Source organism: Callorhinus ursinus, unplaced genomic scaffold, assembly GCF_003265705.2.
Source record: "Callorhinus ursinus isolate GAN/ISIS: 27379988/994484 unplaced genomic scaffold, GSC_fseal_2.0 scaffold8, whole genome shotgun sequence".
Classification (NCBI taxonomy): Eukaryota; Metazoa; Chordata; class Mammalia; order Carnivora; family Otariidae; genus Callorhinus; species Callorhinus ursinus.
The window spans coordinates 41,242,665-41,268,649 of NW_027397070.1; the positions used below are offsets into that span (position 1 = coordinate 41,242,665).

A 25,985-nucleotide genomic window follows, 5' to 3' on the forward strand; every position below is an offset into this window, starting at 1 on the left:
CATGAAAAGAGCTACACAAACATTTTCTTTACAATATAGGATGAGGTGGGTTTTTACAACATGATTACCCTGATCTTGCAGATAGGGAAATAGGCTCAGGGAAGTTAAAAAATGCTTTATTTTTTTTTCAGATTGTTTATTTATTTGACACACAGAGAGAGAGAGAGAGAGAGAGAGAGCGAGAGAGAGAGCACAAGCAGGGGGAGTGGCAGGCAGAAGGAGAGGGAGGAGCAGGCTCCCTGCTGAGCAGGGAGCTGATGTGGGGCTCGATCCCAGGACCCTGGGATCATGACTTGAGCCAAAGGCAGCTGCTTAACCTGAGCCACCCAGGCACCCCTAAAAAATGTTTAACAACACTCAGTAAATGGTAGAAAAAGGAGCCAAGCTCAGGTCTAACTCTAAAGTGACTTTTAGCCACTAGATTGTTTTGCTTCATAAAGGGCATGGTACACATCTGGTATTTTTGCTCTCCCTTGATCTCTTACCCCTTCTTTTAAATTCTGTACCCTGATTTTCTTATAAGGAAATGCCCCTCTTCAAGTTTCAGCCCGGATTATTGAGATAAGGCTGATTGTACCCACTGTCTAGAGGTCTGACCAAAGGAAGAATCACATACCATTTCTATAGAGATTGGTTTGCAATAATCAGTTAACCCAAGCTAAGCCGATTAGAGTAAACCCAGGACTTTGCTGGAACAATTGGAGTTGCTAAATTGGTAGAATGTAAGCCCGGCACTCCTGGTGGCCATCTTGGACACCGTGCAGAAGGAACCCACTTAAGAATGGCAATGAAGTCAACCCAGAGGGAAACAAAACCAAGAGATTGAGAGAATGTTCCATGGGGAAGAAGGAGAAGTTCTGAGGTCATCATTTAAAGCCCTGAGTCCACCTGTGCCTCAGGTCAGTTACCCCTGAACATTCCAATTACATAAGCGGGTAACTTTCCTTTTTCGTTTAGTCTCAGTTGCATTTCTGTGACTTACAACAGAAAGGGTACTGAATAATATACACACTGGATGCTCATAGTTACGTACAAATGTGAGGGCAGAAAAATCCTACTAATGAGAAACTTTATTAAATTGGTGTTTATGTCCTCCCGTTAAGTAGAGGCCAGTTATGATTACTCAGGTTCACCTTCCTCCTTTCTAGATGATTCCATTCTTTGCTTTTTCGCTTCCTCCTTTTATGTTTGCTCTTTCCTTCCTTGGTTTTCTTTTGTCCTTTTCATTATTCACCTCCACTAAAAGCATGAAACTTTTATTAAACAGCTTTCCTTGTTTATAAGCCTCTTTGAAAAGGTTCAGATGAAGAGTAAGTTAAAAATAATGACTTAAAAGCAATTAAAAAATCATTTCGGGGTTTTAGTTAGCCGTGGCTTCTTTGCCACATATTAAGCTTTATGGAAGTCCTTGATGTCATTTCTTCCATGGCAAAAATACAACTTTTTCTGGTTTAGTCTCACTTAATCATTAATGATGGGCTGTAAAATATTCTTTCCAGTTCAAAAGTGGCATCAAATAAGTAACTGAGATGACATTAGTAATAATTTGGGAAATGTGGTCATTTAGCAAGCTGGCATTTACTGAACATGTACCATGTACTGGACTAGGCTCTGGAAAAAGCCAAGGCGAATAAAACATAGTTTCAAAATCTAGCTGGATCGGCAAGCCTAGGAATCACTGACCACAGTGTAGTGTGATGAGCAGGAAGATAGTAAAAACATCTCACAACTAGTTCTGCACAGGAAGGGACCGGGCAGAATGGATGCCAAGCTTTGGGAGAAGTGAGTTCTGGAGCCACCCCCTCATACTGTGCCTTAGTTTCTGGGTCATGTAGGGGAGGGTACTGGGCCGGTGAAGCAATGGGGTCCTTGAGGACTGTAGGAACAGCAACTGTCTGCCAGGTGGCATGGCATTATTTCAGTATTTTGACAACTGGAATGGGCTGAGTAAGCCTGGTGGTCATTTGATAATCAAGGCCTCGTAATGGAAGCAAAGAGAGGGGTGACTTTACATAGAGGAGGTGACTTTTAAGCGGGGCTCTAACATAGTTCATTCAGAGGAGAGAGAACAGCCCCTGTAAAGTAAAGGTATGCCTGAAGTGTTTAATGGGCAGAACCAGGTTGAGTGATCAGGAGGGAGAGGGGAGAGGAGAGACTGGAGCAATGAGTTGGCTCAGGTTGGGAAGGACCCACAAAAGAGTTTGAAGAGAAAAGTAGAGACTAGGGAGCCAAGCATGGCTTTCAAGAGGCTAAGATTGTGGTGGTCTGGGGGTAAGGACTGTTGGGTTGTATGCAGGGGTCTTGCTTGTCTGACAGAGAGAGAAAACTCACCTTAAGATTATGTAGCTATATGAGCCATATACTCTACCAGGATACCTCTAATCTGGAAAAGCAAGAACAGGCATTTAAGCCCCAAAGCCTTGGACCGTTGTTTGTCCTGAAGCAAGGAGCTGGGAAGTGGGTATTTTTCAGCGCGTGTCATTGTCCGGATTCCTGAGGCCTTCTGGGTTACTTCAAAGCTGGCCGTTTAGCTTCTTACGACCAGGGACCTCATATCCATCTTTGTTTTCCCTAATGTCTAGCTGAGTACCTGGGACATAGGAGATTCTCAGTAAATATTTGTTGAATTAGTATAACATTAAATAAGTCATTCAGCGCCAAGTAACCATTGCTTATACTTACTGTAAATATAATGGCCTTATATAATTACAAAGTGTGTCTGCCCTTTTTAGGTCCTGTATTTTCATTGTGGTATGATCTGCTTTCAGTGGCATTCAGCGAGAGCCTCTGCCTGCTCAACAGAAAACTTCTGGCAACAATGAATTGCATATCCTGGGTAGTTTGCAGGCTGAGTATGGCAGAGCACTCACCCTCTCTTTAACTTGACTTTACCTGCCTATACAAGAGACAGGATGCTTCTGTTTATTTATTCAGAGATGGGAAACATAAAAGTAATGCATACTTGTGGAGAAATAATCAAGCAATACAGAGTAATACAGAGTAGGAGGGAAAATCCTCTAGAGGTATATAATCTTCTAGACTTTTTCTATGTGTATGTGAAAATACATATGTATTTTCACATATATACATGTGTGCTCATAATATCTAATGTTCTATAACTTGCTTTCCAGATCTTCCTTACATCATAGATAATCTTGCCGTGTAAATATAGTTACTAACCCTTTTTCATCTCAGCATAGTATTCTATGGTGTAGATGTAACAGAAAGTGGTCAAGAGGATGGTGACATTAAAATGAATGAAATATTGTGTTTCTTAAACTCAAAATATGTTAGGTGTTTTGGTTTTTAATTATTTAAAGAAACAAATAACTTTGATCCAAGCTAGAGAAGTAGCAATCAATAGTTTCACTTCAGAAATAGCTGATTTAAGTCTATTATTATTGTAGGCATGCTTTGCTTCGTTGTTAACCTTGTCTAACCCCTTCTAACTGGGACCCCCAAAGAGCATAGGAAACATTATACAAATAATCCATAAAAGTTGTTCTGCACTAGGCTGGACTTAATGGACCTTTAAATATAGTTGTTGTTTTTAAATGTCTTTTAATAAGGCCCGCCTTAATTGGTGCTCTCTCTTGATCCTGATTTTAAAGGGGAATATGGCTCAGAATGTCTCACCCAATAACCCAAGCTCAGAACAATGAGATTCCTTTAGGCCCATCCCCCCCCCCATCCATCCCCAAGATCACACTCCCTCATCATGTGACTTCTGAGTCTGAGATTCTATAGCTGGGCGCCACAGAACTGAGGTCTCCCTGCTCGGCTCTTGAGTTGCTGAACCTGGCTTTTGTTTCTGTTTTTTGCTTCCATTCTCTTTTGTCACCTTTCTTTCCCTTTGGTATCTCAGTTTTTACAGAGTCATGGCTGGCTCCCCTAGGGATGAACCTGCAGTGTCATTAGGGTGGTTACCTCTCATTCGTTCCTCCTTGTTGGGTTAGAACTCTGCCTGAGCACTAAGAAAATTCTTCAGTGTGTGGGCTCTTGTCTCTGTGAAAAAAGCTTTTGTCCTGTAGTCATTAGGCAGAGCTCTAGTTTACTTCTAAAACATGATTAAATCCTTGGGAAGGAGGGGGAAAAGTGGAGGGTTGTTATTTAAGATGGGTACCCTGAGGGAACAAAAGAGAGGCTTTTCGCATTGTTGTGCGTCCTAATTGGGCCAAGCCAAGGTTGCTGTGTGTCATTCCAGAAAACAGTTCCCTGCCTGGTGGGAGGACAGGACAGAGGGGTGACAGATTGAAGCTGACATTGGAAGGCGTGGGACCAGAGTTCAGGACTTTTTAAGGTCACATCTTCTGGGCTTGCCTCCTCTCCAACCTCTAAAGGGCCCCAGGGGAGAGAAGAGAGCTTGGACCACTGCACTCTGCTCTGTAGTTTCTGACATAAAGAGCTTCCCTCACCCAGAATTGCTGGGAAGGGGCTGGTTTGCTTTATTCCACATAACTCTATATTGCGTGAATTATTTATAGTGAACATGTGTTATTTATATAATCAGAAGAACATAAAACTATATTCATAGTGCAGGGAGGGGTAAAGAAAGAGAAAGCCAATTTTTTAGTGGGACTGGCAAATGGTCCCATAGCACAGTCAGGTCAACATTAAGAATAAAAAGTGCTAGTGGGATTATGATACTTTAAAAGGCCCCTGAAAATTCTGAGCAGGGCTAATCCTTAGCATGGTAACAAAAAGGGAAGACTTTAACATCCCCCCCACCTCCTTCCTTTGGGGGCTCAGTGCCAGGCTGTGCTGCACCCCGCAAAGGGCCCTGTCCAGACTTCTCATTCCAGGGAACATCTTATGTTGGTCAGTTTTCTGACCTCTTTCATGGTCAATATTCATCTGTATTCGAGCTTCAGGGTCCAGCCTTTCAGGTGAGATTACCTACTGACTCATTCTGGAGAATGTGCTCTGCCTGATGGTACATTTTGTGTTAACCAGGGAGGCTGTCTGAAGACACAGATTTGGTCCAAATATATGGTTCTGTTGAGAATTTCAGACCCTAACAAGTCAATGAGAGGGGGAAGATTGTGACTAGGGACCCTCTGTCACCCCTCAAATCAGACCCCGTAAGTGGCTGCCTGATGGGCTCTCTTGTTCTTGGACTTCTATAAATAAAAGTTCTAGGCATGGGAAGCCAGACACTCCCCTATATTGATCAGTAGACTTGCTTGACCTGTACCTCAGTTTCCTCATTGGTTAAATGGGGATAATAATAGGATTTACCTCATAAGGTTAATATGAGGATTACATGTCTTAGCCACAGTGCCCGGCACATAGCAAGAGCTTAATTAATAAATGTTAGCTCCTGTCACTATTATTACCCCAAGTCCACCAAGAGTCCTGATGGTTGAAGTAAGCTCCAAATGGAAACCGGGTGGGTTCCCAAAGAAATAGGACAGCTTTTTAACTCCAGGTTTGTATCAAGCTCTTCTTACCAAGTTCTTTCTAAAGTGCTTTTCCTGCAGATCCCCATTTCTTGAATTATTTCAGTCTATGAGCTTGTTTCTGTGGACTCAAGATACCTTAATTCTTCAACAATACTTGAAAAATGAGTTACTGTATATTTATATATAGTGTAAAATTTAGAAAGTATTATTTATAGTCACAGTAAATAATACTAAAAATACAGTGATTAACTGACAGGTCCCCAGTTATGTGCTGACAACACCAGAGAGAGTTACTGTATAAAGTTCCAGCTCTCCGCCATCTTACTAAGCTTGTTGCAAAGACTAGTTCAAACTAGATTTAGCTGAAGCCCTAAAGGAAAGGACGGGAATGATATTCTGCTGTCTCTGTTACACTCTCAAACTCATTGGCAATCCTGTCTTGTTTCCTCCTTGTCCTCTGCCCTTTTTTTTCACTGGGGGAGGGCTTTAGGGAAATAGTAAGAATGCTGCATTAACAGAGGGAATTAATTTGACTGTGCTCTGAAGCAAGAGTGTGTTTATTTCCCACTAGCAATAGTTTCTCCACCCATCAGAACAGAGCCAGGGATGTGGTACATTACACAAACCAGTCCCACTTGACCAGCTGTTTTTGGATATGTCAAGCCCAGAGTTCAGCCTCTTTACATAGAAACATGTTGCCTTCCTCGAATCAATTCCTGCGAGACCAAAGAAAATCCCGTGTGGCCCAAGCATGATGTAACAGGGATGTGTGCTTCAGAATTCAAGACACACCCTCGGAGTTCCTGGCATCCTTTTACCATAATAATCACACAGCCACAGCCTTACTTCTGTGACCTTTGCAGGCCCGAGCTGCCTTACCTTGGCTGTCTTTCTGAGCAGGCCTGGACAAGAAGATCCAGCTCTGCTTCCTACAGGCCTGTGGACAGTGCTGGGAAGCCAGGCCTGACTTGCTGCATGTTCAGAGAGCTTAGTGTTTATAGCTGGACAGACCTCCTGTGCATCTTTTTTTTTTCCTGGTCATTTTTATACTCCCGATTTAGGGTAGAGAAAGGGAATAGGTCTTTGTCCCTTGAAATTGCGTGTAATAGTATTTGGTTGCTTTAGTTGGAGCTAGATTAAAATTTCCAAATTTAGATAATAATGAAACCAGCTCATACTTATTTTTTATTTTTTTTAAGTTAAAAACAGTGTTTAAATATGATATTTGATGGCCATTATCTTACTAGGGGTCCAACCAGTTCTTACTTCTTCCTTTAGCCGCACCCAATGGTAATAGTAACAATTTCAGTAATGGCTAGAAATCTCATTTGAAGCCTCAGTGTACAGTGCTACAGCCTGTGTGTGCAATGGTACTTTAGCCTTACACACACAAACACACTGGTGTGGACGGCAAAGACAGGTAGATCATTGAGCTGACTGTCCTTCAGGACAGGGGAAGTCACTAATTTTCCTGTGTTTTTTTACCCCCTCCCCCACCGTGGTGGAAAAAAACTAACATTTCTTAGGTACTTATAAAGTACCACATTTTTCATTCATTTCCTTCATCTCGTTAATCTCTGCAATAAGCCCGTAAGGGTGTTTTTATTGTGCTCATTTTAGAGATGAGGGAAGTGAGGCTTGGAGAAGTTGGGGCGCCCAAAATCACACAGCCGACATGTGAAGCCAGGATTGACTAAATTCAAGGCATTTTACATTTTGTAATGATGATCATACTTGGCCCCAAGCCGTATTTTTTAGCCTCCTGGGAGAATGATTTGAGGATAGTTAAAAATTAAAGGCTTTTTTTTTAAAGATTTTATTTATTTATTTGACAGAGAGAGAGAGAGAGCACAAACAGTGGGAGCAGCAGAGGGAGAGGGAGAAGCAGACTCTCCGCTGAGCAGGGAGCCCGATGTGGGACTCGATCCCAGGACCCTGGGATCATGACCTGAGCCGAAGGCAGATGTTTAATGACTGAGCCACCCAGGCACCCCAAGGATAGTTAAAAACTATATTGAGCACCCTTGAGGCGAGCTTTTTGGTGTATATAGTACTTATACGTATGGTGTGTGTTTGTGTGTGTGTGTGTGTGTGTGTGTGTGTGTGTGTGTAACTGACCCTCAAATCTAATATTATGATGATGCCACCAATCACTACCCGATTGGAAATAGAACTAAAGCTTGCAAAGACAGCCTCCTCTTTAATGTGGAGGTTTAACCACTTATGTTTATCTCTACTCTCTCTCATGATCTATCTGAAATTATTTCAGTTTAATAATAATAAAAAAATATTAACCCAAAAGGGCAAAGACATTGAGAATCATTTTGAGACATCGACAGATTTCAACAAAGTATTGGAAGACAGGAAGTGACAGAAGATTGACAGGGCATAACAGAGGAAACTGCAAACCAAAATGCCTTCAATGTAGTGTAACAGTAGAACACAAGAGGTTTTCTCAGGACTTGGAAGCACCAGATATCACAGAAGGTAGAGAAGATGACAACAGATTGGTTGAAAATTGTATATGAGATAGTTGAACCCCCCCCCCTTGTCACCCTGGACAGCCAGGTGATAAATCTCTCCAACCCAGGTCGGGGGCCAAAATTTATCTTTGGAGAAAATGAATTTGAGAAATTTCAGGCTTGGGACTCCAGACAAAGCTGAGGATATGGGGAGGCATGTGGCTAAATGGGATTATACCTGCCAAATGGTAAATCTTTCTCTGTCCTGCTTCTAGAATGTGGGAACTAGACAAGAGATTGGAGAACTCTTTTCTTTAAATACCAGTCCACCTCTGAGAAGGCATCTCTGTGTATTGACATTGATCTCTCTAAACCACCAGTTTACAAATGTTGTCCATATACATAGTATTTCTAATAATATTTTTAGAATAAAATATATTTTATATAATTTAAATATGACTGAACAAGCAAGGATCATTTGGAAATGCTCCTCCATCAAAAAGAGAATAAAACAGAAAAAAAAGAAAAAATTCCATGAGGAATTAGAGCTAATGCAAAAATTCAGAAGAAAAAAAAGCAAACTACGTAATTAATCTCCGAGAATTAAAGAATTAACAAGAATAGGATGTGCTGAATTAGAAATAGAGGACAAGAAAGAGCTCCTGGAAATTAAAAATATGGTAGCCAACATAAGTTCAGTTAAAGGGTAGAAGATAATACCAAATGATATTATTTGTTATTTCAAAGTATGTATAAGCATTAAGTTCATTAAAAACAAAACAGGGGCACTTGGGTGGCTCAATCAGTTAAGCGTCTGACTCTAGATTTTGGCTCAGGTCATGATCTCAGGGTCCTGGGATCTGCCCTGCATCAGGCTCAGTCCCCAGCGGGGAGTCTGCTTGAGGATTCCCTCTCTCCCTCGCCCTCTGCCCCTCCCCACCACTCACACACTCTCTCTCAGATAAATAAATAAATCTTTAAAAAAACCCAATCACCTAAAACTGTGAAAATATTTAAAACAGAAAAAGAATAGGGGGAGATAACATATGAATATTTAATCAGGATGTCTAAAATTTTGCTGTGAGAGAATCAGTATCCAAAATGACAGAGTATGGCACTCAAAATGTCTGCACTTCCACAAAGCAAGAAGAACATTGACAAAAACTGTCAAAATCAACTTTTTCAGAACTCTGGAAATTAACTATAACTTGCAACAATTTGAGGCATGTTTATTCAAGAAAAGCAGAAGAATCCTGGTAAGAACAGCAACCTTTGTGGCATTTTAACTTTCCTTCATCCCATCCTCCTCCCCCCCCAGCTCGGCAGTGATCTTGAAAGCCCACCATCTTCCAACTACAATAACTTTGTAAGCCAGCAGCCTAACAGCCACTGGAAGAGGCAGAACAGGTTTCCAGCTCCCCAAAAGCCCCATCTGAGAGAATTGTCATTATTTGACCTGTCTGACAGCTCACTGAAAGGTCCATTCTCAGGGCTTGTCCTTTTTGACCTGCCTCAGAGCTCGGTCTGTGTGAACAGCCCTACCCACAGGGAATTTGTTGAAGATAATCAGTGACAGTTACTTGCCATCATGACTGTCTAAGGTCCCATTACCAGGTAGAGGCTGACCAAAAAAAAAAAAGAAGAGAAAGAAAGAATTGGGATATGAGATGTCCACAGGGAGCTTTGTAAATGTCCTACATATACCGGGAACCTGGAAGGCTACACAAATGCACAGGGCTTTGCTCATGCCCATGAAGGACCGAAGAAGACCTTATGCTCTTACTTCTGGCTGACCTTAAGGCTCTGTGCAAGCAAGAAGTAAAGGTTAAGACAGAGTTTTAAAATGCTTGCTGGAGTGTTGAAGGCATGCGTCAACACACAGAGAGACCCTTGGCAAAGGTGGGAAGACTTACTGGTTCCAGGCATTTAGGGAATCTTTTTGATCATTAGCTATTCAATTATTAGTCACTAAGTGATTTCATGTACAAAGGATCCTCAGTAAAATTAGTTGGGTGATTTCTCATCAGAAACCATAGAGGCCAGAAGGCAGTGGAATGACATATTCAAATTGCTGAAAGAAAGACTGTCTACCAAGTACTGTATATCTAGCAAAACTATCCTTCAAAAATGAGGATAAAGTAAAAAAAAAAAAAAATGAGGATAAAGTAAGACACTCTCAGAAATATAAAATCTGAGAATTTGTCACTAGTATACCTGACCTACAAGAAGTACTTAAAGGAGTTCTGCAGGCTGAAATGAAGACACTAGAGGGTAAGTCAGATCCGCATGAAAAAACAAAGAGCATCAGTAAAGGTAAATACGTAGGTAAATATAAGAGACAGTATGAATGTATTTTTTGGTAGTTCTTTTCTTTCCCTATCTGATTTGAAAGACAACTGCATAAAGCAATAAATATAAAACTATGTTGATAACATGAATAAAGATGTAATTTGTACAACAATAGTACAAAAAAAAGGAGGATAATGGAGCTATATTGGTGCCAAATGTTTGTAAATAATTGAAATTAAAGTGTTATCAGTCTGAACTAAATTGTTTAAAGTTAAAATTTTAATAGCAATTCCCAGAGCAACCTATAAGAAAATAACTCAAAAATGTCTAGTAAAAGGAATTAGAGAATTAAAATATACTAGAAAAATATCTAACACAAAGAAGTCAGTAATGGAAAAATAGAGGAGCAAAATCCGTAAGGCACACAGAAGAACAAATAGCAAAATGGCAGACATATCCTACCTTATCAATAATTATATTAAAAGTAAATGAACTAAATAGTCCAATCCAAAGCAGAGATTGGCAGAATATTCCAATCAAAAGCAGAGATTGATAAATATATATATATACATATATATGTGTGTGTATAAGTATATGATCCAACAAAATCCTGTCTACGAGAGACACGCTTTAGAGTCAAAGACACAAATTGGTTGAAAGGATGGACAAATACATACCATGCAAATGGTGATATTGTGATTTAGATGACGCAAATATATTTCTCATATATATTTGGTCTTCTTCCACAGTTCCTTGCTCACAGATCCCAAAACTTTTGGCATTTCCTGAGCAATAAGAGAAATGTAGCATCTTTTGTTATAATACTTAGTCGTTTGTCTCCAGTTCCTGAAAATGCTTCAGAGCCATAAAGGTGAAATAGGTGTCTTGTTATTCATGACAAGCCCTTTCCACCACAAATGGGTTTATGTTAATGAAGGTGACTTTTGCAAAGCACCTAAGGATGCAGTCTGGTTGCCAGGAAAACCAACCATGAATAGGGGGTTTGAACTTACAATTTCACACCCTGATTTCCAGGGAGGAGAAACGGGCTAGAGGTTGAATCAATCACCGGTGGGCAATAAGTAATCATGCCTACATAATGATGCTTCTACAAAATCCAGAAGGAGGTGGTTTAGACAGCTCCCACATTGGGATCCAGAATACTTTCACATGCCACCATGCCACGCCCCAAGTTCCACGAAGACAGAAGGTCCTTTGTTCAGGACCTTACCTATACATTTCTTCATCTGGATGTTAATTAGTATCCTTTAATATACTTTATAATCAGTAATTAGTAAGTAAATGGGTTTTTCTGATTTCTGTGAGTCATTCTAGCAAATTAATTGAACCCAAGGGGGAGGTCATGGGAACCTCTGACTTATAGCCAGTCAGTCAGAAGTATGGATAATAACCTGGACTTGTGATTGGCATCCAGAGTTGGAGGGGTCATTGGAACCTCTGAAATGTGGCCAGTTTGTCAGAAGCACAGGTAACATGAGCTTGTGACTGGCATCTGAAGTGGAAGGCAGTCTTGTGGGACTAAGTCCTTTACGTGTGGAATCTGATTCTGTCTCCAGGTAGATAGTGTCAGCATTGAGTTGAATTCTTGGGTACCCTGCTGGTGTCTGAGAATAGCTTCTTGGTGTGGGGAAGCCTCAACATACACATAAATTGAAATTGGCTTCAGGAACCCTTTTACAAACAGTAACCCCAAAAGAGAGCTAGTTACCAACATCAGACAAAATAGACTTTGAGACAAAAATTATTACTGGAGGTACTAGAGGGGTGCCTCGGTGGCTCAGTCAGTTAAGCATCTGCCTACAGCTCAGGTTGTGGTCTCAGGGTCCTGGGATCGAGCCCCACATCTGGGCTCCCTGCTAAGTGGGGAGTCTGCTTCTCCTTCTCCCTCTGCCACTCTCTCTGCTCATGCTCTCTCTCTCTCAAATAAGTAAAATCTTTTAAAAAAATTATTACTGGAAACAAAAAGGACTCTCTTTTTAAAAATATTTTATTTATTTATTTAGGGAGTGCAAGTGGGGAGAGGGGCTGACGGAGAGAGAGAATCTCCAGCAGACTCCACACTGAGAGTGGAGCCTGACACAGAGCTAAACCCCATGACCCTGAGATCGTGACCTGAGCCAAAATCAAGAGTCAGACACTTAACCAAATGTGCCACCCAGGTGCCCCCCAAAAGGACATTTTAAAAGAATAAAAAAGTGAATCCATCAGGAAGACATAACAATAATAAACATATATGCATCTAACAACTGAACCCCAAAATACATGAAGTAAAAACTGACAGAATTGAAGGGCAGTAATAGACAATTCAACAATAGTACTTGGAGATTTAATACCCACTTTCAATAATAGATACAACAACTAGACAGAAGGTCGACAAGGAAATAGAAGACCTGAGCAACACTATAAACCAACTAGACCTAACAGGCATTTGTGGAACATTCTACTCAATGATAGCAGATACACATTCTTCTCAAGTGTACATGGAACATTCTCGACAGACCATATATTACACCACAACCTGAGCCTGAAGGAAACCATGTAAATGTGTCTAGTCACAGTGGAATAAAATTAGTAATAATAATAAAAGAAAATGTGGGGAATTTTCAAATGTGTGCAAGTTAAGCACACACTCACACACACTCCTAAATAAGCAGTAAGTCAAAGAAAGCATAACAAGGGAAATTAGAAAATACTTTGAGAAAGTGAGAACAAAAATACAACACACCAAAACTTATGTGATGCAGCTAAATCAGTGCTTGAAGGGAAATTTATAGCTTAACTGTCTACATTAAAAAAGAATTTTATTGCGTATAAGTGATACCTCAATAAAATTGATATTTAATATAGAAAGAATGACCCATATTCTTTGACTGTATACATTTGTAAGCTATCTATATATGTGTAGTCACTAAATTCTCTCTGATGTTAGTATAATTTGGGAAAAATCACTAACCCTTTCAAATCTCATGTAAAATTCACTAGGAAAAAAAACGAACATGGTTTTTAAGATATATGAACAAATATTAAGCATATAGTTAACTATATGCATGCCAAAGTATTTAGGGGAAAGTGCACTGATGTTTGCAATTGACTTTGAAATGCAACAACAACAAAAATATAACATGGGCTGATGGATGGATGGATAGATAAGTGATAAAAACAAGTATAATAAAATGTTAGTGGTAGAATCTACTTGATAGGTTTATGGGTACCTACTATAAAATTCTTTGAACTTTGCTGTATGTTTGAGAATTTTCATAATAAAATGTTGGGAAAAAAATAATAAACTCAAAATGCCACTCTGACCCTGAAGAATTACTATCATAATTTACTAAGTTAATATCCTATTGGTCTGAGGAAATTAATGTTTTCTTTAGGGAGCTAGCACTTTTAGTTTATATACTTTGGGAACCAGATGTATTATAGATAAACATTTTTAAATAATCACCAGAGAGATGTTATAAAAGAGTATGGTGATACTCTATTGGGGAATAAGATCTTGTAGCCTCAGGGCCAAACTTTCTAGGAGAATCTTCTGAGTCTAGAATTATATTTCATTAGCAATTCAGATCAACTTAATTTCTGCCCCTAATTTCTGTGGGGAAAGTTGTGAAACAGGTCACATGTAGATAAATTAGTAAGTTCATGCCTGCTCAAATATGGTTCATTTTTCCACCTTGTCATTTTCCAGTACTGTATTGCTTCTGCAGATCTTATTCCCCTATTTTGAGAAGGCAGTTTAGATGCCATTAAACTCATTCTCTACTCTCCCCTCATAATCTTGCAAAGCTGTTGGTACTGACACTTAAGCGTTCCGTGGAGAGTGATTTTCCAAGTGATGAAGCAGATTCTAATCAGTATATGATCCAGATGTGGACTGGGAGCTGGACCTCTGCCACCTTTCCCTCCAGCTCTCTTAACACAATGACTAGGGAATTCCTTTGAGGATCTCTGGGTATACTTCAAGTCCTCCTGGCCCTGTGGCCTCCTTCCAGCCACAGAAATCTTCCTGTCTGGAGCATTTCCGGCCCTTCTGTCCCTAGGCTTGGAGTGTTCAGCTCAACCTGAGGAAGAGACAGAAGACTTGAGGTTATCAAAAGCCTGTTGAATTATCTGATGCAAGACTGACTGGCTTGTTTGCCTCCCTGGCTGTCTTCCTGGGCTTCAAAGCAGCTGAGAAAACAACCTTTTTCTAAGCCTTGGACAAGGAGGAAAATCCCTGGCATGAAGGATTTCTGTTGCAGACACTTGGCACAGCTAGAGGAAAGGTTTGTTTAGCTTAGCAATGGGTTTTATTAGCCCAGGCATCCAGTTGAAGTGAGATAATAGGGTCCCTGTTGAAGGACATTTCAGAGTCAGTAGGTTTCCTTCCTTGCTTCTCAGAAGGACCCTTGCATGCTGATGAAAGTATCAGATGCATTCAGCAAGGACATCGCTGCTGAATTCATCAACAACCACATAATCTTGCTGATCACAGAGGAGACTGAAGCAGGGTTAAATAAGTACCAAAATAGGAAATTGCAGATGGTTGTAAATTCGTATTTCTCAGCTATCCCAATTGCTTCTCACCCCAGTTGTCTTGGCTCAACATATTACATTGTCTTTGGGCTCTAAATTTTGTAGCAGAGGGCAGGAATAAGAAAGAAAGCCAGGCCTACCACCTGCCCCTACCGGAAGAATTTCTTCTGCTTATTCTTTTCCTCTGCCAGCTGGTTTTACTCTGCCTTTCACCCCCAACCAGTGTGAGATTGGGGGTAGTGGGTGGGAAGGGGAAGGAAATAGAAGAGAGGAAGGATTCATTAGCAGCGTTCAAGGAAGCCTGCCTGGCACAAGAATTAGAGAGGAGAAAGAGGAAGAATTGGTTCCAGATTACCCTCAGCACATGGCTGCTTATTCATGTCTACTTTCCTGGGCCATAAAGGCAAAACTCACTTTTTCCTAAAGTTGGGGCTGTATTACAGGAACTCAGGTAAACTGCCAGGACCAGAACTCTATAAAAGCAGCCTCCAGGATAGTCTATACCCAAGGTTCCTGACATCTTTGTGCCGTCTGCTCCACATTGGCCTTCCTGACCACCCATGAAGGAGAAGGCCTGGTCTGGGTTGCTCCAGATGAGGGGACAGTCACACCTACACTTTGGAAGGACATAGGCACTATCCCTAGAAGGTGTCACCATACTGGAGGAGGCCTGAGGTTTCTATGGTCAGCACTTTCTGTTCTATGGCTCCTTTTCCACTTTGAGCCTCTTAGAAGTGGGATCAGGCCAGGAAAAACATGTGATGCTATAGGAAGCTGAAACCAAAGACTTGACTTTGGACCTGCCCAAGCTGGGAATTTTGGCAGTGATTGACTGGGCAGGCTGCCCTTTTATATGGCATCTTCTAAGTCTCCTAACTCTGGGAAGAGGTGCCAACTAAGTCCTCAAAGTGGGTATGAGTCAGGGCTTCTGAGGGTCACTAGTTTGTGCATTTATTCACTCCTCCATTGTTGGGTTTTATAATTGAGCTTCTATTATATATTTGGCACCGTACTGGAGGTTGGTGGGCCTAGGAGAAGCAGCAATGGTGTTGACCGTCTCTACCTTCAAATGCATGGCAGTGAGCCCAGGTAACATTAACTGTGGAACCATGGAGAAAGCAGTAAGTGCGATTAGAGAGGTATAGATGAAGTGTGATGGGATTAGCGACAGATTACGTCAGGCTGGAGAAATTGGCCTAAGCTTTCCGGGAGGGGTGGCATTTGTATGGGGTTCAAGGAATAGGTAAGACTGGACATTCAAAGAAGGGCAGGAGCAAGGCTGCCAGTGTGGACACTTGTGAACATCCCAGGCGACCTGCATGGGTGCCCTGTCCAGTTCCCTTCTTCGTTTTGAATTGTGCAATATCCATGCTGCAGGAAAAAAATGCCTTTATTTGCTGTTATATATTCTGCCTCATTTGATGTATTACCCCTGAGAGAGAAGTAGATTGATCTGTGCATGACAAATTGGGGGCTACCATCTTGGTGGTTAAAAGTGTGGACTATAGAACCAGCTGGCTTGGGCTGGAATCCTGACTTCAGCACTTATAAGTTGCCTGCCTCAGAGGGTTGTTGTTTTCTTCATCATCATCGTCATCATCACCCTCACCATGATCACCGTCATCATCACTGTGGGAACCCTGGAAGGCTCCCTCACCCACCCCAGTCCTGTAGGATTTTCCACTGTTTTAGAGCCATTACTCTCCTTCAGGAGTCTTATATTAAAATGCAAACACCGGAAAGGGTAACACTGGAAGGTTTAAATCAGCTGTCACCTTAGAGCTAAAGAGAATCAGTTGACAATTTATTTGCTCAGAGCCAAACAGGCACCTGAAGGGACATAACAGAAGGAGAACAGGGTCTGTAAGGGGAGGCTAGTGAGCTCCAAGGGCTGACTTCCCTTTCCACGTCTTATTTAGAATACCTAGGCCTCTGTGTTTTCACATGTAAATTGGGAGAGACCTTCACACATACAGCACAGGGATAAAGTAAAGAACAGTGAGGAAAATACCCATCAATCATTTTAGGAGCCCACTTTGTACAAAGCACTGGATTGGGCCCTATAAAAGGAATGGGTGTGGGATCAAAGAACATGCCCCTGATCTTGGCAATCCCATCGAGAATTCAGAACATATACCTAAGAAGTAAATTGAGGTAGAAATAGATAGCAATCCTTTAGAAAATGCAAATTCACACAGTGCAAATTGAATCTGCTTGGCCCAACAATAAATGTTTACTGATGAATGGATTGAATGAATAAATGAGTGCTCGGGAAGGAGGAACTCACGGTAGAATGTCAATGTGAAAAAAGCCCAAAGGCCTAAAGGCTTCCCTGTATTGTCTGTGTTCTGCCACCAGAATGTCAGCTCCATGAAAGCAAAGGCCATGTAAGTCTCACCCCCTGCTATATCCCCTGCATCTAGAACTGTGCCTAGCACAAAGGAAAGTGCCCAGTAAATATTTGTGGGTTGAATAAGTACATGGATAGATGGGTGGGTGGCATGAGTAGTGGAAATTATGTCCAGATAGTAGTGGGATTTGGGACCCAGCACACCTATACCTTAAATATTCCTCCAAAGACTTTTAAAATATTGATGACCACTTTCCTTGCAAGAATAGGTGAAGAAAGGAGAAAATATATTCATTAGACTATAAAGCTGAACTAGTCTGATATGAAGGAAACATTCAAGAAAAAACAACCTGGCTATTTGCAGGGGGGATAACAGCTCACAATATCACACACCTGCCTTGTGGGGCCTTGGGCTTTCTGAGCCACCGTGTCTGCACTCATTCTTGCCCAACTACATATTTCTGTGAACCCTCAGAGGATTCTAAAACCAACTTCACACATTGCACACAGGGTTGAGTATGACAAAAATTTTTCACTAGGGCCCCGGAGTTTTATTAAGCCCAGTCAGACCCTCCCTGTAGGTCATTATTGAAGAAGGTGGGATGATACTTGACAACAGCACAAGTCAGACAATGAGTAGAACACCCCAAATTTATGGGATGACTGAACATCTAAAACAGAACAGCCTAAATAATCTACTAGGGAAGGTTGTTTGCTTTAGAAAAGGATAATTTGTAGTTTGAAAGGCAGAAAGGCACAAGGGCATGGGGTATTCATTCAAGTGTTCAAAAGGGAAGACTCTGTATGTATCACAAAGATACATGGCAAACATCACCTTTTCTCTGAAATGTGTTGGGCTAGAAAATGAATTTACACTTCCCCTCTCTACTATGTGACACTACGGAAACTTCCTGTCAGAATACTCATATAAAAAAAAGAAAGAAAGAAAGAAAGAAAACCCATATTAAAAGCCATATGCACCTTCACCCCAGACCTCTTAACATCATGTTTGCGTTGAAGTGTTTGTGGTCATGGGTTGCTTTGCGTGTTTAACCACTTGATGGTTCTCCTCCAGTTGTTCTCTTATTTGTCGGTTTCCCCTTTGGAATTTAGGCTCCGATCCAAACATGCTGCACCCAGTATGGTTTGCTGAATGAGAAGAAAAGGACCATCACTTGTCTTGTTCCAGATACTGCGTCTCCACTGAAACAACCTGAGACCACACTAGATTTTTGTGAACCACATCCCACAACCAACTCACAGCGAACGGTAGTTAACTAGCGCTCCTAATCCATTTTCTGAATGTTTAATCTCATGTCCCCCATTCTGTAACCAGTAGTTGGTCCTCTGTCCTCAAGGATAAGGCCTTACACGTTTCAATAAAATTTCATTCTAAAATAGTTGTAGGATTTGTCCCAACCTTCTAACTAAACTGAGATTTGTTTTGATATTATGATGATCTAATCCAATATAAAACCTTTTTTTAAGATTTAATTTATTTACTTGAGAGAGAGAGAGCTCGTGCTAGCATGAGCGGGGTAAGTGGGTGGTGGGGAGAGACAGAGGGAGAAGCCAACTCCCTGCTGAGCAGGCATCCCAACACGGGGCTCTATTCCAGACCCTGGGATCAGGACCAGAGCCGAAGGCAGATGTTTAACTGACTGGGCCACCCAACACCCCTAAATTTTTTGTTTTCTGTTACCATATTCAGCATCCCGTTAATGGGTTCAATTACATCATCCACAAGTCCAAATGTCACCTTTTTTAGTAAGGTCTTCTCTTAGTACTGTATTTAAAATTGACCCTTTTCTCTGATCTAATATACTTCCTATAGTCTTTCTCTGACTTTTTTCCCTCCACAGCATGCATAATCATCTAATATACCATATATTCTACCTATTTGTTTTGTTTATTATCTTTTTCTTCCTTTAGAATATAAGCTCCATTAGGGTGGCAATTTTTGTTAGTTCCGTTCTCTGGTGGATACCATATTTGTTGTACGGATATGGTTGATTATATCATTGTCCTTATCCAGGTCAGTAAGAATGTTGAACATTGACAGGACCAATTCTACTAGAGGTTGCTATTGATCTTCTTGTCACGTCCAGATCCACTTAATGGTATTAGCATCCAGCCCAACATGTCTTCCCTTTATCCAGAAGGATATTGAGAATTTGGTACATTTTTTGCTGAAAAATCAGATATTTCATGTTGGTGGTGGCTCTCTCATCTATTAATCTGGAAATTCTTTCCAAAAAAAGGAAGTGGGATTCATTTGACATAACTGATCACTTCCTCTTTCTAACTGCATACAAACCATCCTTTTGATAACCCATTTTAAACCCTACACAGGAAGAACAGGACATTAATCAATGACCTACCCAAACCTGTGATTCTCTGGAAGGGAGGTCCTTCCAGGTGTGAGGTCCCTCCAGGTGAGGCCCTCCTGGCTTTATTCACAGTGAGCATTGTGTTTGCTGGGAGTGGAAGCATTCAAATGATGGAGGCAGCCCCACTGAGCTAGAGGCTTAGGCTTAGATCCCATTTGTTGTATTACACTGGAATATCACATCCTTTGTTTTCCGGAGTCTCAGATTTTGCAGTCTATCAAGTAAAAATGGTAATATAATTTTCAAAAATATAGTGTGATACTTTATTGATTATTATTTATTTATATCCTTTTGGTTTCATGTCCAATTGCTTCATGCAGACAATAAAGATCTGAAGTTTGGGATATGTTTAGTTTATTTCTATTGCTCTTTGATCTAAAGGATTTATATTTCTTTCTTCCATTTCCTTTTTTCCCATTCTTTCTGACACAGCTGTGGTTGAGGCCCTTGTCATCTCATCCCTGAATTATCACAGTAGCATTCTAATGGGCTCCAGGACTCCTGTCTCTTGCTTCTTCATCTTAGATTCTTCAGTCAGGCTAATTTCCTGGAAGCCAGCTGCTCAAAATGTGGTCTGTGGAGCACAGCATCAGCATCTCCTCAGAGCTTGCTAGAAATGCGGATTCTCAGGCCCCACTCAAAAATCTACTGAATGAGAAACTGCATGTCAGCAGGATCTGTAGGTGATTCATACTCACACTGAAGTTTGGGAAGCACTATCCTCTCTTCTGTTATGCCATTCTCCTACTGAGGGGTATCCATAGACTTCACATTGAACCATCCCTAAACTATCTCTGTCAGAAAGGTTCCGTCTAATTTTCAGGGGAGATGTTTTTGACATGAAGATGCAGATGCCCACCTATACCATCTACTCATTGGTTCTGAGGATGATGAGCAAGTTTATCTAGATAACTTTGGAGCAGGAGTAAAAATTATTGAGAGTTAACTTGAGTTGAATCCTTCCAGTAAAAGTAAAGTATTTTTGTTTTTGATGAGTGAAAATCAAGGGAAGCACTTGGGAAGCATATGTGATGAGTTGTTTGGAAATGTTTTTGTGAGTTTGACCCCGTGACAGGAATTTTATATATTTAATTTAATCCTCACAATAATCCCATTTAGGTGGGTGTTGTTATCCCCATTTTACATGTGAGGAAATGGAGAATCCAAAAGGTTAGGTTGTGCAGAGCCACAGTATTGGTTAGAATTCGGGCTATATACACGATAGTAACAAAAACAGTGGGAACTCAGTGGTTCAGGAAAGTGGCTCTATCTTGAGATGGGCAGATGACCCCAGGTGGGAAGCACGGATGCTTTATGAGGTTACCCCACTTCCTTCTCCCATGTTGCTTCATCATCTCCCAGGATGTCCACCTCCATGGGGTTGAAGCTGGTCCCTGCCCTTGGGAAGAGGGAAAGGGAAAGTGGGGAGCACATAATTATTTAATGAAAACATAAGTTTTCAAAATATTGGAAGTGCTACCTGTCACTTGTACTCACGGTCTGTCAGTCAAAGCTTGGTCACATGGCCACACCCAGTTGCAAAAGAGGCAAAGAAATGTTGAAACCTGGGGAGTTATTAACTAAAAAGAAGAAGGGAAATTGGCTATGAGGGGAAAATTGCAGGCCTTGCCATAGGCACCAAGCTGATTAGTGGAAGAGCTGAGATTCAAACTCTATGACTACAACCTGTGATCTTTCCACCACATTATACCACCATTTCTCATAGCTGACAGTCAGTAAATGTTTGTTGAACTGAGATAAATTGAGATATTACACATAAGCCTTTTGGTTATTTGAAAGTACTTCTTCCTTCTCTCTTGCCTCCCTGATTACCTAAGTAGCTCTGTGCTAAACTATCACTATGTTTGACAATGTTACTTTTTAAAGCAGGAAACTGATTTTCATCTTCCTTCAAGAGATTTGTATATTATAATAAAATAATTCGCCAGTCCTTAGAGCTACTGTGGAACCATATGAAGTATGGTAATCGTTGTTAATGGTAATCATTTTTTTAATGATCAAATGGCTATCCATTTTAGAGGAGGTATTTTGTTAGGAGAATGCCACTGCTCAAAATAGTTTTGATATTGTGTGTTGGCTGGTGTATCAGTCAGCTCTTGCCTCAGTGATGCTTCAGGACAACCATACCCAAATCTCAGAGGTGTGCAGTAATAAGCATTTAACCAATGGGTACGTGGGTCTCCTGGGGGTCAGCTCTTTAGACTGGGGCTGGCTGGCCAGCACTGCTCCAGGTGTCTCTCATCCTCCTTCTGAGAGAGCAGGTTAGCGTGGATATGTTTTTCTCTGGCAGTTAGCAGAAACATATGAGCAAGTGAAGATATGAGAGGCTTCTCGAAGCCTTGGCAGAGAACCTATTAGGAAAGCAAGTTATATGGCCAAAACCATGGTCCAGGACCATAAGAAACACCTACACCTTAAGTAAGAGGAAATGTGGACACATGGCAAATGGTATGAATAGCCTTGGTGAAGAGTTGGGGCCAACAAAGCAAATTATCATGGCTTTGCTTTTACTGAGTTATTTTGAATATTTATAATGAGGGTAAATCTTTATCTTTTGAGGGTAGCTTTGAATTTCCTTTTAGCAAAATAGCTAAATTTCTAAGTAAGTTTAAAGAATCAGTTTAGGATTATCTTTGGGCAGAAAGGTAGCTGTTTAAGCATGTGACATAAAATAATGAAACATTTCTAGAAGAACCAGCTCAGGAATATGGCATTCAGTGGCAGAATAGTTGGGATAAATGTATAGCTTTCCAAAATGACCAGCTGATTGAAGGAATAACACTCATTTGGTTCTAAAATAATTTTTCTAAAATAAACTTTATAGCTTGTAGTCACATGTCCCCACTTTGTCTCAAAATGGGAAGGGGAATGAATAGAGGGTCATCTCTGACATGCCCTTTGACCAGCCCTGGCAAAATATGCTTTGTGTGCAGATTCTCATCGCCAAGTCCCCTCTGGCTCCCTTCACCTCATTTGCCTACACCATCAAGAAGGAAGGCCTGGTTCTTCAAGGTAAGATCCTCGGATTAAGCCATTTCTTTAAGCTGATTATGCTCAGTGCTGCCTATGGCTGGTGATAATTACTGCTGCGCTCCTGGTAGAAGCTACTTCGGGACAGAATCAAAGGCCAAGATGAATTTGCCAATGATATTTATCCTAATGAGATAAAAGAGATTGGCAGTTGTGGCAAGAACTTAACAGAAGGTGGAGGTAGGGCTGGGGGAGAACTGCTAAATTTCCTAACAGAGTACAACAAAGACTGAGGGTTAAAGCACAGATCTGGGAACCGCCAACCCCCAGACCTCTTTGCAGATCCTATGGAGTGAGGAAGCAGGCGGTAGGCCTCTGACACCAGTGTGGAGGACCTGAAAAACCATCTGGTCTGGCCGCCTGTGGGGCACTTTGTCATGGCTCCATGAGCACTACTTCCTCGGCCTCTTTCTGGTTACTCCATGTCTGGTCCCTTTACCCAAGTCCCAGCTGGGGACCAGGCCTTGCTGACCTGCTCTGGTGACAGGGGCCTGGGACTCAGGAGTGAGAGTTCTGACTCACCATCGAGTGCCCCCAGGCTACAACCTGGAACTCACTGATCTAGAGGCGTGGTTCCCAATGCTGGATCTTCTGGTGATTGCAGAAAATAATGAACATGAGAGGCAAATTCGAACACCACTGAACTTAGCTCACGGAGCCAGATGTCCAAAGCTGCTTTGTAGGTTGAGAACGGTCCCCACAGAGGTGCTCAGATGCACATCTGTCCCCCACTGTCAGGCAGGAGGCCCTCCCCACAGAATGCACGGGTGAACATCTGGTCTGAAGCCCAGGGGAGCATATTGGCATTGCTGCCAATGGGAGGAATATCTGCCCTTTAGGATTTTTTAAGTTGAGTGCTTTTCCCAGGTTTATGAAACAGGGAGAGTCCTTACAATGTTCCCATGGAGACACACTGCATTGCAGAGATCTAGCAGGAATTCTGTGGGGCAGGCTGGAGGGTTCATGCTTTGGACCGAGGAACAAGCTGCAGCCTTCCCTTTCCTTCCCCTTCTAAAACGTCCGCTTCTTAATGGACCCGGAAAGCAGCGTGTTTGTTTGGTGCAGCTGAGCCCCACAGCGGGGACTCAGGTCCAGGGAAATTTGGGGTAAGAACTACTGACCTTTGGCTCTTAGCCTTTGACTTATGCTATCCAAGTTCCTTGGTAAATATTTTTTTTACAATTGCAAATATTGTTTTCTGACAAAGAAGCAGAGATTTTAAGACCAGATTAAGCAAAGCAAACAGCAGGCCCCTTTGTTACATACTCTCTAAGGGTGTATAACTAATAAGCAATCAGAAAGCTGAACTTTTATTTACCCAGGACACCGTGTGGCTTTTGGCTCTTCATTTTTAGAGGCTTTCTGAAAAGATTAGAAATCAACTAAGTATCAAATGTAGATGAAGATTTTAAGAAATTCTATGGAAGACTACAAGGCAATTTCAGGAAGCAAAGAGGCAGTTCTGCCCAGATGGCTTTTATTGAGAGCCTTGATACAGTGCCTCTCTCTTGATCACGGGCCTTTTGGTAAATAGCATTTCTAAGCCTGACCTAATCTTTTAGGATACTTTTAGGATAATATTTGTGGGAACAAGATTCACAGAGTTGCCTCTCTGGCACTCATTGCTACGATCATGATTTTGACAGGAAATAGGAATTGTGGACAGAGAGTAGAGGCTAGAAATGAAATGAATTGGTAGAGGTTAAATATCTGCAAAGATTATTAGAAAAAGCCAGAAAACAAAGGAGAAGGTGGATTACTAAAGGAGGCTGACCTATAGCTGTGTGTCCAGGAAAGAAAAAAATTCAGGAAAGTGTCCCATGATGCAGGAACCCCGACCAGTGAATAAAAATGTCTGGGAGGCCGCAGTGCCTCACCTGGTTGCTTTTGAAGCTTTTTCTCGACCCCACTCCCCCAGCTACACCTCCCTCTGTAAGGTTTTCTGAGGCAGCAGAACCCTTCTGCCCCTAGCAGACACACCACTGAATACAAACCTCTGGGTACTCCCTCCCCAATAGCTGTGTGCTCCCAAGAATTTGGGAAAACAAAAAGGAGCTCTGAACCTGAGAAAGATGGTGATCCCTCCTCTAGTGGAGAGACCCCGTGGATTGCTGTTCCAGCTCTGGTGTGATCTTGAGAAAAATCTCTGTCACCCTAGTTTTGTCAGCTTGAAAATGACAATGTTGACCTTGATTCAGCACTTTGCAAACTGTGTTGCAACCCACTGGTGGGTCATGAAATGAAATTAATGAGTCACAACCAGAATTTTTAAAAATGAAATAGAGGAGAATAGAAAATATCAGATTACTTCACACGTATTGCACTGTTTCATGAAATATTTCTTGTGTGACTATGTGTGTTGCATTATGAATTTGTGTATATACAGTGCAAAATGTTTTTCTTACTTGGACTGTAATCATTGGCCTGGGTGACCTCTAAAGGCCTTAACCCTTCACCTTATCTGATTCTCCTAGGAGATGGCATACTTGTCATCACTTAGCTCACTCAGCAGAGTTGTACCTTGAGATCTCCACACACCAGAACAGAAAACGTACTTTTTGCCCCTCCTCTTACCAGATGACTGAGCTAAAAAAACAAAACAAAACAAAACCCACCTACACAATTCCCCAGGTTTAAGGCAAAGAAACCTTTGATTCCTGGGTGATAACCTTGGAAAGATACCAACAGCCAAGGCCAAGAAGCTTTCCTTGTGTGAGGAGTTGCTCTGGCATGATAGCCCCAAGTTGGCATGGAGGTTGGTGGGTACCTAGTATTGAGGAATTGGGGGGGGTGGGAAGTGCAATCCATGTCTGAGGGGCAGGGAGACAGAGGGGGAAGGGCTGGAAGAGGGAGGGCAGCTACCGGCTACAAAAGAAACTGCCAGCCCAGCCCCTTGGGACTGGACATTCGGGATTTGTAATGGAGCCAGCCTGGAGTGGTAAGAAGAAACAATTCCTACAGGCTACCCTTTTTTCAGGGGGTTAGTGAATGTGGGAATGATCCCTCAGTGCCTTTTATCCCCTTAGCACGTCCAAGACTCCTACCAGCCTGCTCACCAGGAGGTTTTATAATACCTGAAGTGCTCCTGTGTGCATAAGCAGAGGGTGGAAATAAAAGGTGAGGCCGAAATTCGATTTCCCGGCTCCACAGGCCATTCCCCTCACCAGTTCTCAAGGATTAGGATGCTAAGAAGAGCCAGCAACTGGGGGCCTTATACCCTTCCTGCCCCTTTGTTCCCTGGGCTGGGAGGAACAATACGTCCACAGGCCAGAGAGACTGAGGGGCCTGGTTAGAGATTTCTCAGGCTGCTTTTTGAAATACTTGAAGGAGCCAGTCTGTGCTATTGTTGTCGTAAAATAGAAAGCGGAACTATTCTCCTTTTGCAAAAAAAAAAAAGAGAGAGAAAGAGAGAGAGAGAAAGAAAGGAAAGAAAGAAGAAAGAAAAGAAAGAAAGAAAGGAAGGAAGGAAGGAAGGAAGGAAGGAAGGAAGGAAGGAAGGAAG

General features: G+C 41.7%; 1 protein-coding gene across 5 annotated transcripts in view; it reads left to right on the forward strand.

Annotated features, from left to right (window-relative positions):
* RAD51B (RAD51 paralog B) overlaps positions 1–25,985 on the forward strand; it is a 630,999-nt gene that overhangs the window by 530,777 nt on the left and 74,237 nt on the right. For 3 of the 5 annotated variants that reach the window (XM_073895412.1, XM_025869821.2, XM_073895411.1), the window contains exon 10: positions 22,387–22,465. In XM_073895412.1, coding sequence (XP_073751513.1) covers positions 22,387–22,465 — 79 coding nt within the window. Of the gene's footprint in view, positions 1–18,155; positions 18,312–22,386; positions 22,466–25,985 lie in introns of all 5 variants that reach the window. The other 2 variants (XM_025869819.2, XM_025869820.2) reach the window with 1 other exon arrangement.